Below are 14,688 nucleotides of genomic sequence, written 5' to 3'. Positions count from 1 at the left end.
CCAGTACTGGCGTGGCCATCTGGGAGCAATTAGGATTAACCGGCAACTCTCCAACTTCATCTTGCGCAACACCCTTGGTATCAACGGGATCAGGGGAAAAGCGTAAGCATAAATCCCTGACCATTGCATGGACAGGGCATTCCCCCCTTGATCCCTGTTTAGGATATCTGCTGGCGTAAAACCGGCATTTTTTGTTCTGCTGTGTTGCAAACAAATCCAACATTGGCTTGCCCCAAGTCTGAAACACTCTGTGTAATTGGGCATGGTCCAACTCCCACTCGTGGCAATCTGACAGGGATCTGTTGAGTTTGTCTGCTAGAGTATTGTGGAGGCCTTTGACATGCTCTGGCCTGAGAGTTATGTTGTGAAGTGTAATCCAGTCCCATAACTCTTGAGCTTCCTGCGACAGCATCATTGATCTTGTTCCTCCCTATTTGTTCACGTAGAACATGCTGGTGGTATTGTCGGTTCGGACCAACACCGAAGATCCTGCGATTCTGGGAAGGAATGCTTGCAAGGATAGGAAGATGGCCCTCAATTCTAGACTGTTGATGTGACGCTGTCTGTATTCTTGAGTCCATTTGCCTTGGACTTGTAAATCTTGGAGATGACCTCCCCATCCCTCCATGGACGCATCCGTTGTCAGTATGAAGTCTGGAGGCGTCTGTATGAAGGTGAGCCCTTGCCTCAGATTGCATAACTGTGACCACCATTGAAGAGCACTGACCATGCGGGGAGTGACTTTGATAATGTCCTCGAAGGAACCTGTCGCCTGTTTCCATTGAAGATGTAGTTCTTCTTGCATAGGTCGCATTTTGAGGTGTGCCAATGGGATGAGGTTTATGGCTGAGGAATACATTCCCAGGAGTGAAGCGAACAGGCGAACAGAAAGTGACCTTTTTGACACTTGGATTGCTAATTTCTGCTAACAGAGTTGTCTCTCTTTAGACGAGAATGCCTTGCATTGTACTGTGTTCCAGACGTGCTCAACAGTTTGTCATGGCATCCTGAACACTGTTTATTGAAGAACCTTTGATTAGCCAATCGTCCAAGTACGGGAACACCTGGATTCCCCAAGAGCGCAATGTTGCTGCTACCGGGGCCAGGAACTTTGTGAATATCCTTGGTGCCGATATGAGGCCGAACGGTAGAACTTTGAATTGATAGTGGGCGCCAGCCACAGTGAATCGAAGATACTTTCGATGCTTGGGATGGATGGGGATGTGGAAGTATGCGTCCTCCATGTCTAAGGAAGCCAAAAAATCTCCCTGGTTCAGACAGTTTAGGATTTCTGAAAGGGTGACCATGTGAAAACCCTGCTTCTTGAGGAACTTGTTGAGGCTGCGCAGATCTAGAATTGGTCATCATTCCCCAAATTTCTTCTTTATGAGGAAAAAACGGGAATAGAAACATGTCCCTCTCTGTTGAACCAGGACCTTTTCTATGGCGTACTTGAGGAGCATGGCATAAACCTCCTTGAACAATAAGTGAAGACGAGGGGAGGGGTCCCTTGGGCGGAACAGTTGGAGGCTTGGTAACAAACTCTAGGGTGTATCCATGCTGTACTAGGTCTAACACCCACTGATCGGAGGTAATTCTTTGCCACTGTTGATGGAAAAGAGATATTTTCGCGCCCACAGGGAGGGAAGGAAGTGTGGTTGGCGCCCGGCTGAACTCACTTGTTTTTGTTGATATCTCGCCCTTGATTGTTGGAGCGTCTGCGGCCTCCTTGGCGAGAGAAACCAGCCGTATTTGATTGTCGGTAAGAAGAATGGTAATCCTGTTGGTAGTGGGGCTGATATTGTCTGCCCTGCTGATGGTAACTTCCTCTAGAGGAGTAGCCACATCCTCTAGCACCGCTGAAGGAACCTCGTTTGTACTGCAGGGAACCTAGCGACCTTGCGGTATCAGTGTCCGTTTTGATTGCCTGGAGGGCCTCGTCAATATGTTTCCCAAATAGAGACTCGCCGTCGTAGGCCATGTCCAAAATTTTTAACTGAACCTCTGGCCTGAAGGTGGTAGCTTTCAGCCAACCCTGGCACTTGACGACGGCAGCCCCAGCCAATTGCCTGAAATTCGTGTTAACGATATCCAGGGCGCGGTTGATAGTCTCTGAAGCTGCGTGTTCTCCCTCCATCAAGATCTTATGAGCTTCCATCCGTTTGTCCTCCGGGATCACGTCAATGAAAGTAGCCATATCCGACCACATTTGGCGATCCTATGATCGCCAACAAATTTGCTGCCCAAATGGAGGCGGCAGCCATGGTCGAGAACTTTTTACCAATAAGGGCAAGGCGACGTCCCTTCTTATCTGGCGGAGTAGTGATGGGTATGGCTGGGTTCTTTGCCCTTTGCTGTGCGGCCTGTGAAATGACAGAGTCTTGCCTCGGGTGACCCACAAGCCAGGATGGACTGTTGAATGGAGCACGATACTTCTTATCAATTCGTGGTAACACGGCGGGCACAGAGGCAGGATTTTTCATTATTTTGATGCCCTCCTTCTATATGTAATCAATTATAGGAATTGCTCTGGAAATCTTTCTAGTCTCCTCCTTGAAATCATGTAGGAAACAATCAGATTGTTCCACTGTTACTGGGAGCTTAAACCTGCTCGCGGCTCTTTGAATGAGATTATGGAATCCACCTATGTCCTCTGGTGGCGAGTCAGATGGCTGTGGAGTTGGTGGAGATGGCATGGGGATAATATAAGAATCCCACGGATCCAAAGGAGGATTCTTCGGAAGTTCTCCTTCTACTTCTTCGTCCGAAGATGTATCCGGCGTACGATGAGGCGGAACAGGCTGTTGAGTCTCCGTGACCGGAGACATGGGCGCTGGAGAAATACGCTGAGGTACCGGGTCTGGTACTGCCGCAGGAGTAGGCGGTGAAATGCCCTGCTGCGGTGGAAATCACTGCCTGTAACCAGCCAACATGGCTTGCAGGTCCTGGATGAGGGTAGGAGGAAGATGGCTGGTATCTGCAGTCCGTGGTTGACTTGAATGATGAGGAACCACAATATCCTCTTTATAGTAATGTTCAATGTAATTCTCCTCATCCTCTTCTTGACCTTTTATGAATAATTCAGAAGGATGGCAAGCTACTCCGAAAGCTCCTTCATTCTACTAATCATCATAATCTCCTTCCTCATCTTGAGCGTAAGTGTCGAGGAGGTGAGAAGGCGTGAGTGGCGAGATATATGAATATTCTTGCCTCTGGAATGACCTGAGTTGGAAACTCTTAGATGAAATAGGCGTTGAAAATGTTTGTATCGCTGCTAAAGATTTAGTTGAAGCGGCTTCAGTTGCTGTGGACGGTACGGCTGGTGTCATCAATGGGCTCTTCATTTTCGTCATCGACGGTGTCGTCGACAGGGGCACCGTCGACAGACTCAACGTCGACGGAGGCATCGTCGACGGACTCGGCGTCAATGGAGGCATCGTCGATGGACTAGACGTCGACGAAATCGCCGACGGACTCATCATCGTCGTCGACGGGCTTGACGTCTTCGTAGACGGGGCAGTCGTCGTCGACGGCATAGATGATGACTTTGTCTTCGACAATGAGGCTCTCGTCGACGGATCATCGACGATCGTCTTTTTAGTCACAATGGAAATCCTAGTTGACAGGATAGGAGAGGTGATAGCTGTAGTAGAAATAGTCGCCGAAGGAGCTGAAGATGTAACAGAGATCGTCGACATGGGGAAAGCTGAAGAGACAGAGCAGCTTTTACTCCCGGTTTTGAAGGATTGTTTTTTAGAGTCCTTGAGAACAGAAGGTCCTGAAGAAGTTGGAGGAGATCTTTGAGTAGGACCAGAAGTGGAGTGGGAGGTTTTTAATTTTTTTCTCCCCTCACTTGATGAACTCTCCTGAGATCTTGCTAGATGTAGAAGCTCTGTCATCATCATCTGCGCTGGAAGATTTGAGCCATACAAGGACTCTAGCCAACCTATACTTTAAGGTTTTAGAAGGCAAGGTTTGGCAAATCTTACAATTCTTTGCCTCAAGCTTAGGATAGAGGCAATAGATACAGTCCTTATGTTGATCATCAACATGGACTCTCTTTTTCTCGCATGTTCTGCAAAGCCTGAACAAGGCCTTCTTGACGGACATCCTGAAGGAAAACTGAGTAGGCACTCAGGGAGACTCCCTTCCACACGACATGCGGTGAAAATCTGAGGAGAACTGGCTCTGCAGAGAGGGTTCTAGAGGGTGCTGTGAGCTGATTGGTTGGAACAAAGACATTGGTCTTTTTAGCATAATGAGGTAAATAGGCTACTACTATCTAGGCCTCAGGCCTTTCTCTAGGGCCTACTACTGTAATTTACTTTTGGCACTGCTTTTTTATGTACTGTCAAGCACTGGGTTGGACAATCATTTATTATACTGTTTGTTGAGTTCTGAGCTTGTAGTGTTCCCACACTACCTCCTGGAGAAGCACCTGACAGCTCGCCATCACTACCACTAAGAGGCAAGTGAAGAAGGGGTTGAACTAGGCCCAGTTTGGCAACCCATACATAGTAGGACAGACCCCATGACATCTGAAGTAAACAACCTCAAGCTCCACAGTCGGAGCCGGCATGCCCTGCTTGCCCCTGCCCCCCAAATGGGGTTTGACATTAGCTCAAGTGTATCAATAGCTAAAGGTGTAGGTTGCCAAACATCATACATCCAATAAAAAGGATATCATTGGCATTCAATCATACCAGTCATATATTAAAGACTGAAGACATGGAGATTCAATCACATGGATAAGACAAACATTCTATTGCATAGATAACATATTAGAGAATGAAAACATGGACATTACCTTGGATCGCCTTTAACGACCATGAAAAGACTACAATGGATTCAGAACTTGGCTGCCAGACTACTCTTACGTGTAAAACCGCGGGACCGCATCTCCCCTACCTTAAAAATCCTACATTGGTTACGGTTGCCAGAAGATCCACGTTCAAGCTGTTTTGTATCACACACAAAGCGATACATAGAACGGGACCGCTCTTCCTCAAGAATAAAATCACCAAACACATTCAACAAAGGAACGTCCGCTCAGATTGTCGCCTCGCCTCAAAATACAAGATTCTCGGTTTAAGCAGCCAAACTAAGGAACTCTTTACCACCCAACATAAGATCCACAGATAATCACCTTATCTTCAAAAAACTACTCAAGAACTGGCTCTTTCCCACATAACCACCATACACAAACCGAAATATACAGCATATCTCTCTGTATATAAGCATTTATATGTACCTATGTGTGTATTGCTATGTATAAACGTGTAGAATACTTATGTTAAAAAAAACTATTATATATTCATTAGTTCGGCTTAAAAAGTATATAAATTACTGATAGTTACATTATTCTATGTTTTAACGTGTATATAAGCAACTGCGTTAATAAATCTTTTTATCATAACTATTTATCTACAATTGCGTCACTATTGATCTACAAAACAAATATCAATGTATATAAAAATAAATAAAACTAAAGTACAACAACACTTGGAAGCCAGAGTTTATTTAATGCATCTTTAATCTACATGTACTACTTTCCTTTATGCATCTATTTACCTTCCATGTACTTATGGATCTATATCTTTATTACTTTTGGATCTATATATGTATTACTTTTACTTATTTATTACTTTTCTTCTAAATCAGCATATCCAATGCACTACCCTATTTTCACCATATACCGCTGGCAATATATCCTCCAGCTCAATTTTCTGACTCATCTCAAACCTCTTTCTACTATACTTTCCAATGCACTAGCCTATTTCTCAAACCATACTATTATCAATATATCCATTAACTCCAATCTCTAATTCATCCCAAACCACCACTATGATCCCCAAAATAACCCTTTCGAGACTCTTCCCTACTCCACTCCTCCTTGCATCACCTAATACCTCTTTTTACTATTCTGATGCCCCGAAATAAGCCTATCTAAACCCTCCCTCTGACTCTTTCCCCTCCACCTCCCTTTTACTCTTCCAAAAAAAAATCGAAATCGTCCCCTTCTATCCCTCCACTATCCTTTTCAATCCAAATAACAGACCAACATGTCCACCACTCAAATTAATTTAATATTTCACTATACTAATTCCCCACTAATCCTTTATGGGTTCCGGAGTAGCATTCTACTCACCGAAAAAGCACCTCAACACCTCATCAGGGGTAGCAAGTGCTATACAAATGCAAACATGTTTACCTCTTCTACCCTTTCGCTATCCTTCTCAATCCTAATACCGGACTGACATATCCACCACTCAAATTACTTTCTTATTTCACTATAATAATTTACCACTAACACTGTATGGTTTCCAGAGTAGCGTGCAACTCACCAAACAAAAAAACACTTCAACCCCCCCCCCCATCAGGGGTAGCAAGCACTATATAAATGCAAACCTTTTTCCCGCGTCTATCCTTCCAGTATCCTTCTCAATCCAAATAACTGACTAACATATCCACCACTCAAATTACTTTCATATTTTCACTATACTAATTCACCACTAATCCTTTATGGGTTCCAGAATAGCATGCTACTCGCCGAACAAGCACTTTGACACCTCGTCTGGGGTAGTAAGCGTTATATAAATGCAATTAAAATTACATGCAATCACGTGGATAACAAAGACAATCAATCACTTGGTCAAGCTATTAAAGAACTAAAACATGGATGTTCACCACATGCATAACAGCACTAAATCAGGAAAAACTAAATTGTGCCATCTTCAAAATGAAATATCAATTGCGGTGCGTCAGGATGTAATAGTTACAGAAATTATGATTTTGCTAGTTTTAAATTGCAAAGGTTTTATTATTCAAGTCTTAACCTTACCTCGGGCATAGTCTTTACTGTACCCTTTTACTGTTACTTTAAATGTTCGTGCACAGGCAGCCCTGAACTCAAGACTGTAATCACTTATGGTTTTATTACATACTAAGTACAGGGCTAGTTAAAAAAAAAAGATTTTAAGTACAATCATGACTGCAACCAATTAACAAATATGATAGGATGCTAACTTGGGTTAATTACCTATTAAACAGTATATATACTCTTTGTAGAAGGTCGACATATATAAATACCGATTTATGTGTCTAAGCTAAAGAAGACGTTTATTTCATTAACCAGTTGGAAAAACAATGATTTTATTTGTTTATAGGCTCAGGAGCTCCAACAGAAGAATTAGATTTTTAGCCGGTGCTACTGTAAAAAGACAAGCTGTGCATATCATGTAATTGACTCGTCCAATGTAAAGCTGACCAGACACAGGGAGCTGGCATAGAGGGTGAGGAAGAACAAAGGAAATTCACTGGGGGAAAATAACTTATTTTTGTTCAAAACTATACAGTAAATATAGAAAGATGTATAGAAATGTAAATAAATACTTGCACAAAGATGCACATTAGCCACCATTTAAGAATAAGGTACATGTGCTTGTTCAAAACATAACAAAGAAACATAATAAATTAGCTCTTTAATGATAAAAATCCTTTACTGCTTCTCTGTTTGGAAATGTCCCTTTATCCTGGTCCTAAGGTTCCTCAAGCTCCTTCCTAACTCCATATATGCTTCATGTACATGGAGTTCGGAGCAAGAACAGGGCTTGGGAACAAAGAACCCACTGGGCACAGCCTGGCACCCGGACGCAATCACTAATCTCCACCGCTGAGAATTCAGGGCTTGAGTTTGCCCTTACCAGACCCATGATGGAGCCTGGACCCAAGGTGTCTCGAGTATGACCCAGTCGTTACTTTCAGATTTCAAACATCTAGACAAAGTTGCTACAATTCAAATTTCTGCTGTAGAAGCCCCTACTGATGTGTGTATGTGGCATATTTCATATGGGGCTCAATATGCTTAGAAGACAGACATAGCCTTACATGAGGACTGGCTTGATTGCGTTCTTGATATTTCCGTAGGCCGCGCGTCCAAGCAGCTCGCGCAGACACCGCTCGGCCAGCTCCGCTGGACTCTCCTTCTCTTTCTCTGTGGCCTGCAGAGGCGACGGAGAGCGGCTGGGGAAGCAAACAAGAAGCAACGTGAGTTTAAGATTGAAAAAGTCATCTCGCTGGGCACACTGCATCGACATTTGGAATTTTCTGTAACTCTACACAGGATTGTCTGAATTGACAGTTTCAGTGAGAAACCTTTCGGCTTCAGAATGCATATTTTCAATGTACTTGGCTCAGATACTACCTAAGTTTAAAGGACCTTCGACACTGATAGTTTACAATGCATTGAGCGAATATATAAACTCATGAGAGGTTACTCACCTGTAGCAACTTGTGTACTCCTAGCTCTAGGCCTTCTCTAAGGAAGGTCTTTAGCTGCCAGTTGCAGAAATACCAACTGCGCTGTGACCTAAAACATGAGGTCAGGAGATGCACTGTGCACCCCTCCCCAATGCACCCCACATCCGGAGTTCTAAATATCCAGAACAAAGCTGCAAAAATACCTGGTCTTGGCTCGAGAGGTCTTGGTAACCAAGGAAAGGCTAACAGATTTGTTGGGACAGGATAAAAGCACATAAGTAATGCGTGTCTATTCTTTAGTTCATTCCAAAAAACAGGAAGAGGCAGAGAGAAGCAGAGATTCATTCAGCTTCCCAAACCAGTACTGAAGTAATCAAAAAGAATGAATCACTTAGGCCGTTTTCCAGAGTCTCTAGGAAATTTTCTGATGAGGTCCCTCGGCCACACTGTCACGGCAACAGTATATCTTAGTTCGCCGCTTATTAGATTAAGTGGGATGACTCATCATAGGGTCTTGGCACCTAGTGTACCGTTCTCCAGGTGTTCATCATCCTCCACCAGGAGGAAGACTGTCTGGTGTGCGACAGTCGTGAATGGGAAGAGTGTTGGAACAATAAAAAATGATAAAAGATATCTTCTCACCTGTTTAGTTTGTTTTTATTTTCACAGGGGAGGGATGAGGTTAAATAAGGTGGCGGTACTTAAGAGTATAATTATAGGTCCAAAGCACGTGGTGAGTTGGTTGGTCGAAATGTTTCAGCCGGTGTCGCCCAAAGAGGCCAAAAGACAGACTCCCTTCTTGTGGAGGATGATGAAAACCTAGAAAACGGGACACTCAGGTGCCAAGACCCTATGAGTCATCCCATTTAATCAAATAAGCGGAGAACCAAGGTATTCCTTAGTTCAGCCAACATCGGGTATGAACTCTGGTACGAACTTTAAACCCTGAAAAGAGCCTTGTACTTGCAAAGTTTCCCCAACGCAATGGGATCGGGTCAATAGTCCCAGCATCTAGGACAAGATTCTTCTTTCGTATCTGCCTTCCCTCAATACCTTTGGTTCTTTTTACTTTATTTTTTTCTTCTAAAGTTTCATAACTGGGGAAAAAAAGCACAACAGGTACAGACACTCCAAGTGCCCTATGTCCTCAGAGAGTTGATCATATGGAATGTGAATGAAAGAATTAATTAATTAATACAATAATTAGAGGAAAGGATGTCCAGAGCTGTGTGTGACCTACATGTCACAAGTTTGAATCCTTGCAAGACCATCTATGTTTGGGAACACCCCCTAAAGTATTTCCTTGTAGGTATTCAAAAACGTTTCCTCTTCCGATTCCCACCCTGGAAGCGGTCTGAGATTTACCAATAACAAAGGAAAGAATTGATGGTTTCCACAGAGGGAATAAAAAGGTAACACCACCAAATTTGGAAGAAAAGAAAAAATTGAAAAATATATTGTCTGCAGAGAAAAAAAATGCAAAGGCATGATCCCACACACAATTTTACACTATGTACAACTGCATTTGTATAAATGCCTTTGCATGAACGTGATTTGAAATTAGAGGTTTTGAACGTGTGCTACTAGAGAGCTGCAACCGATGCAGATCTGAAAGGGGAACCCCTGGAAAACTTTATGAATGTAGGAAGAAAGGTCTCCTTTGACGAATGTGTGACAACAACACCGTTCACTCCTCCATGAGGAACGAATTTCCCAAAGTTAGGGACCATCCAAAAACAAAACAATAAGCAAATTGTCATTCCCACCTGAGAATTACAACTGGTATTGCATGCCTATATGCCCCAAATGTGTGTGTGTGTATATACAGACAGGAACACATCGTAGGGAAATTAGCCCCTTCCACACGGGGCTAATTCCCCCGCGGTGCAGGAGGGTGGGGGGTAGGGGGCACGCGTGGCGCCGTGGTACTCATGACGAGTCTAGCTCGTCATGCTGCACAGTGGAGCTGTGCTCAAGAGGAGCTGGACTCGTCATTACTCCGCCCACTCCCATAGAATGCCCGCACAGGCGGGGAAATAGCTGCGCGTGGGCCGGCCGCGGCAGTTATGAGCATGCAAGGGGTTAAGAATCCTGGTCCTGAAGAGAGCCCCGAACCCTGGTGTGGGGCCTCAAAAGGGCTGAAACATGTGGACCCAAATGGATGCAAGACATATCAGTAAGTCTTAAGCATCCTATTTCTCATTTTTTATTTTCCTCTCACCACCCGCCCAATAAAGTGTAAATTTCCACTGGATACATGACTGGGTTTTTTTACACCTTATCTGGATCCCTTGTCCCTTTTCAGGTTCCCTGCACGTGCCCTCAATGCAAAGAGAGGGCCCGGTCGCCATTAGAGGATTCTTTGGCGAACATGGGATAGCCGATGATGAAGCATGACACCCAGGGGGTGTGCGAGACCATCCGGTACATTTTTATAAATAGCCTTCAAGTCCTGCCTACAAAATTGGAATATCAAAGTATCCAGAAATAAGGCAATATCCCACACACAGGATATAGTGCTCTCACCTGAGAGCCTGAATAAGGGCCACATTTGTCATTTGTGTTAGTGATATTGAATAGGGAGAGTGCCAACATGTATACCAACTAACTCCTCTCCCCTGCTCTTCATTTGGACAGGAATGTGTGTCCTAGGATGGGATATTCCGTCACAGACATGGCACATGTGTGGCAGATGTCCTGTCCACCAAACTCTAAATAATTCTGGTATTAAGTTATTATATTAAAAATATTATATAAAATCACAACTGATAAGATGACGCATGACAACGGAGATTAAACTGTCTGTAGGGAGTAGCAGCTTTTAGCTGCACCAATACAGCCTTTTCGAAGATAAGTCTTCTTTGATTTGGTGGTGATAATCCACTCAGGGGATGAGTGCCATGAGCCACGTTGGTGGGGGGGCGAGGCTTGAGCGGTTATGAGTAGAGGAGTCATGATTGTATTTTTAAAGGGATCATGGATTAGCTCTTGCGGCACTGTGTCACCGAACAGTGTCCCGAAGTGGGGAACATCTTTGGTGTCAAGACTCTAACAAACTGAAGAGATTAAAGGTAACAGGAGAGGATGAAGTAGAAAAGATCCAATGCTGGTGTCAGCGGTGTCGGAAGAAAAAAGGAGGATATTTGGAACTTACTAGCTGGTCAGCAATAGAGCATTTAGAGGTATTTATGTTCAAGTTCTACACAGTGATCCTCCTGGCCACCATGAGTGCTGGAGGGCAACACAAAAGCACAGACTTTACAGCAAGTCTGCAATTTGTGCTAACATTATGTCATATCACTGGCATTTGCATGGTGCATTCTTATTCTCGACTTCTTTTTAGTGTTTTATAACAGCTTAGAAGGTGACTTCAGGTGAAGTAAACTGACCGTGACCAAGCTCACCTCTCCCAAAAATGTCCTCCAAGCCTTAAAAACCAATGCTGCACTCCCATCTGTAAAGACAAACTACCACCTTTTTAGAAATTATACCAGTAATCTACAACTGAACAAACTACCAGAGACTCAGAAGATTTTTATTTTTGACAAATCCATCAATTCTGAGCAAAGCATTCGACTCTGTATGGAATGTTTGGCACAAGATCTAAATGTTGCTCTATATCATACACTGGAGACAAAATTCAAATTGAAATCCACTGTCACGCCCACACTTATAGTGAGAAACTCAATTGAGCTCTTTTACAGTCCTTTCATGCAGGATTAGGAAATTAATTTCTTACATTTGTTGAAAACACCATTTTCTGACTCTCTGCTGTCCCAATAATTTAAGCCTTGAGAAAGCCCTTAACGCAAAAGTCACAAAGGGCAGTATGCGTGTTAAATAAAGTTTTCTTTGCAAAGACAAACTATAATCTTCCATGGCTAAAGCTTTCTTTTTATGTGAAACTATCATCCAACATGTGACATCAAGAACCTCGTTAGTAACTATACAGTATAATGAACTGACTATCTTAACTCCCTTTAAAAACATTCCAGAAACACATACTAATGGGATGTTTTATGCACGATAATGAGATTTTTTCTCTTATGTCTACTTTGCATGGTTTAGGTAAAGCTGGATAAAAATACTTCACAGGAAAGGAATTCCAGATCTCCAACAGAAATTAAAATTGTATGTGGGTAAGGCTGCTGACTGCTAGATTCCATTTAGCTCCAGACATGTTGGTGAGTGTTTAAGATAATGGAGTGGGGTTTGTAAAGGGTACTGGAATATGCAGGATCGGTCGCTCTCACTAGACAAAAGGCAAGGCGGAGTCGAGAGATATTCAGGCCTTTAGCGAATACAGGATGAGGCCATCTTAGTTGGTCAGAACTGTCACGGCTGAAGCTACATTCATACACTGAAATTCTTCCATAAAAGTAGTAGCAGCTTGCTGCCTGATTGGTCAAATTCCCAAAGACTCTCCAGTCTAGGAAGGATTCATTGTGCATCTCTAGAGCCTGTAAAATGGACTTCCCGCTCTTTTTATCTGGGGTCATTCAGGGCAATGATTTTTTTAGACCCTGGTGTTTTATGTTGTGTAATATTAGTCTGTTATTTATTCTTATACGGATTTCCAAAGTTTTTCTTAATGTATTTTTGGGGTTTTAGACGGTTTTTAAGTATTTGAATTATATTTTTGCTGATAGGCGTTTTATTATCAGCTATATTGTGTGCTTTTATTATTTTCCTAAAAATCGAATAAAGCTATTTAAATTCAATTTCTTTTTGGTGCAGGAGTGAGGGGCTGCGGCTCTTTTGCTGACATATTACATGCTAAAAAGCAAGTGAGGTTGAATATGGAGACAAACCTTCGAACACACACACAGTACCTTACAGTGGCAACGCATACACAGGCAGAAACCTCTGCCAGTAATAAGAGAGGAGTTCTGCGGACCTCCTGTTCGTCACTCCCAGCTTCTGGTTAGGGGACACTCACCTCTCGGCCTCCTCGGCATACTGCAGGTTGTACAGCAGGGAGGGGACGATCTTGTCCATGTGCTGCGGGTCCCAGATGTTCGCCTGCAGCTCGTCATTCACAGTTTTCCTCACCACTCCCTGGAGCCCTTTGATGCCAGCCATCCGAATCCTAGAGACGGAAACAAAGATTGACACCTGTCAGTGATGGAAGCAACCTTGTGCAGAAGGGGAGATGACAGAGGTGTGTCATGCTTTCTTTGTCAGAACAGACACCACATTCTTCACCAGGCAAAACCAAGGAAGGGTGTCTGAGCTAACACCACCCGTATGCCATTTCTAGTGTCTTTGCACCCTAGTATGAAAGTACTTAACTGACCAACCTCAGAAAGATGTAGGGCTTAGATGGCCTTGCCAAGATTCGAACCCACCACCTATGGGTCCCCTCACCGTTGGGGATCAGGTGAATATGTTCCCTTCCTCTATTTTCCAGACTCTCGGGATGATAACAAAAAAAATACCACACTTATTACCCCAGCGAATAGTGATAACTTCCCTCATTTTATAAAAACTTGTTTACTGCAAGTTGACATCTGAACAACAAGAAATCGGAAAACTCCACTGGCTGCCTGTAAGACAAAGGGTCAGATTCAAACCGCTTTGCACGGCTCAGCTCAGCAGGATTGTCGACCCGTCCTTCTTAGGCAGTGTTTTAGCTCCCAACAGAACCCTTCGCTCCTTAGGAGCAAAGACGGTGCTAGTGTCTACAGTCTCCCCCATCTTGTGAGTTGCAGCCTACCTGTGCCCCAGATTGCAGTGAGCAGAGTCCAGGAAGTGGTAAGGAGACAGACTAGTGCTGTCTCTTCCCAAGACAAAAAGTTGTTTCAAAAACAATTTTCACTTTCTGTGTTTACTGTCTTTGCCTGTGGTTGTTACCGTTAAAAATTGTAGTTTTAGCCTGCCGGTAATTGCATATTTTATCACCTGTGTTGTGTTTTAAATTTGTGGTTTTCCCTGCTCATGATTGCCTCCATTTAGTGTGTTGAATGTGGGATTTGCAGTCCAACCTCTGTAGTTTGTCCCTCTCATTCCTTGGTGACAATTCTGTTTTCCCTCCAAATTTCTTCTTTGCTCTGTGCTAAGACCTGTATGTTAAAACAGTGCACTTCCAGCCACCATTTTGTGTTCACAAGCCAGTGAAACCAGCCCCCCTCGCCCTCCCCAGCAACAGGGTTTTTTATACATCAGAGGGTGCTTCTGTGAGCTGTTTAAACTGTGTTTTACCAGGGCCTGTGCACTTCGTTTTTTGACCAGCAGGGGGAGTAAAGTTTTTATTCAAACAGTATTGTTAGATTTCAAGTTAGTGAGGCCCTTACCTGCTGCAGTCCAAAGTGTGGATTGAGCCTGTCTGTCTCCTATCAGATTCTGAACAGGAGAAGCAGCTGCCCAGCCCCCACCCCCAGGCCAGCAGACCATTGGCTATTCAGCTACCAGGCAAGTCTGAGCCCTCCT

The 14,688-nt window shown here is 43.7% G+C and overlaps 1 protein-coding gene across 2 annotated transcripts in view; it reads right to left on the bottom strand.

The window, feature by feature from the left end:
• Window positions 1-14,688, bottom strand: part of EFR3B (EFR3 homolog B) — a 614,353-nt gene that overhangs the window by 275,487 nt on the left and 324,178 nt on the right. For both annotated transcript variants that reach the window (XM_078649934.1, XM_078649935.1), the window contains exons 6-7: window positions 13,199-13,348; window positions 7,888-8,022 (exon numbers count right to left, since the gene is read on the bottom strand). In XM_078649934.1, the coding sequence (XP_078506060.1) occupies window positions 7,888-8,022; window positions 13,199-13,348 (285 nt within the window). The remainder of the gene's footprint in view (window positions 1-7,887; window positions 8,023-13,198; window positions 13,349-14,688) is intronic.

Source organism: Lissotriton helveticus, chromosome 6, assembly GCF_964261635.1.
Source record: "Lissotriton helveticus chromosome 6, aLisHel1.1, whole genome shotgun sequence".
NCBI classification, from domain to species: domain Eukaryota; kingdom Metazoa; phylum Chordata; class Amphibia; order Caudata; family Salamandridae; genus Lissotriton; species Lissotriton helveticus.
This window is presented reverse-complemented; position numbering and strand designations above follow the sequence as displayed.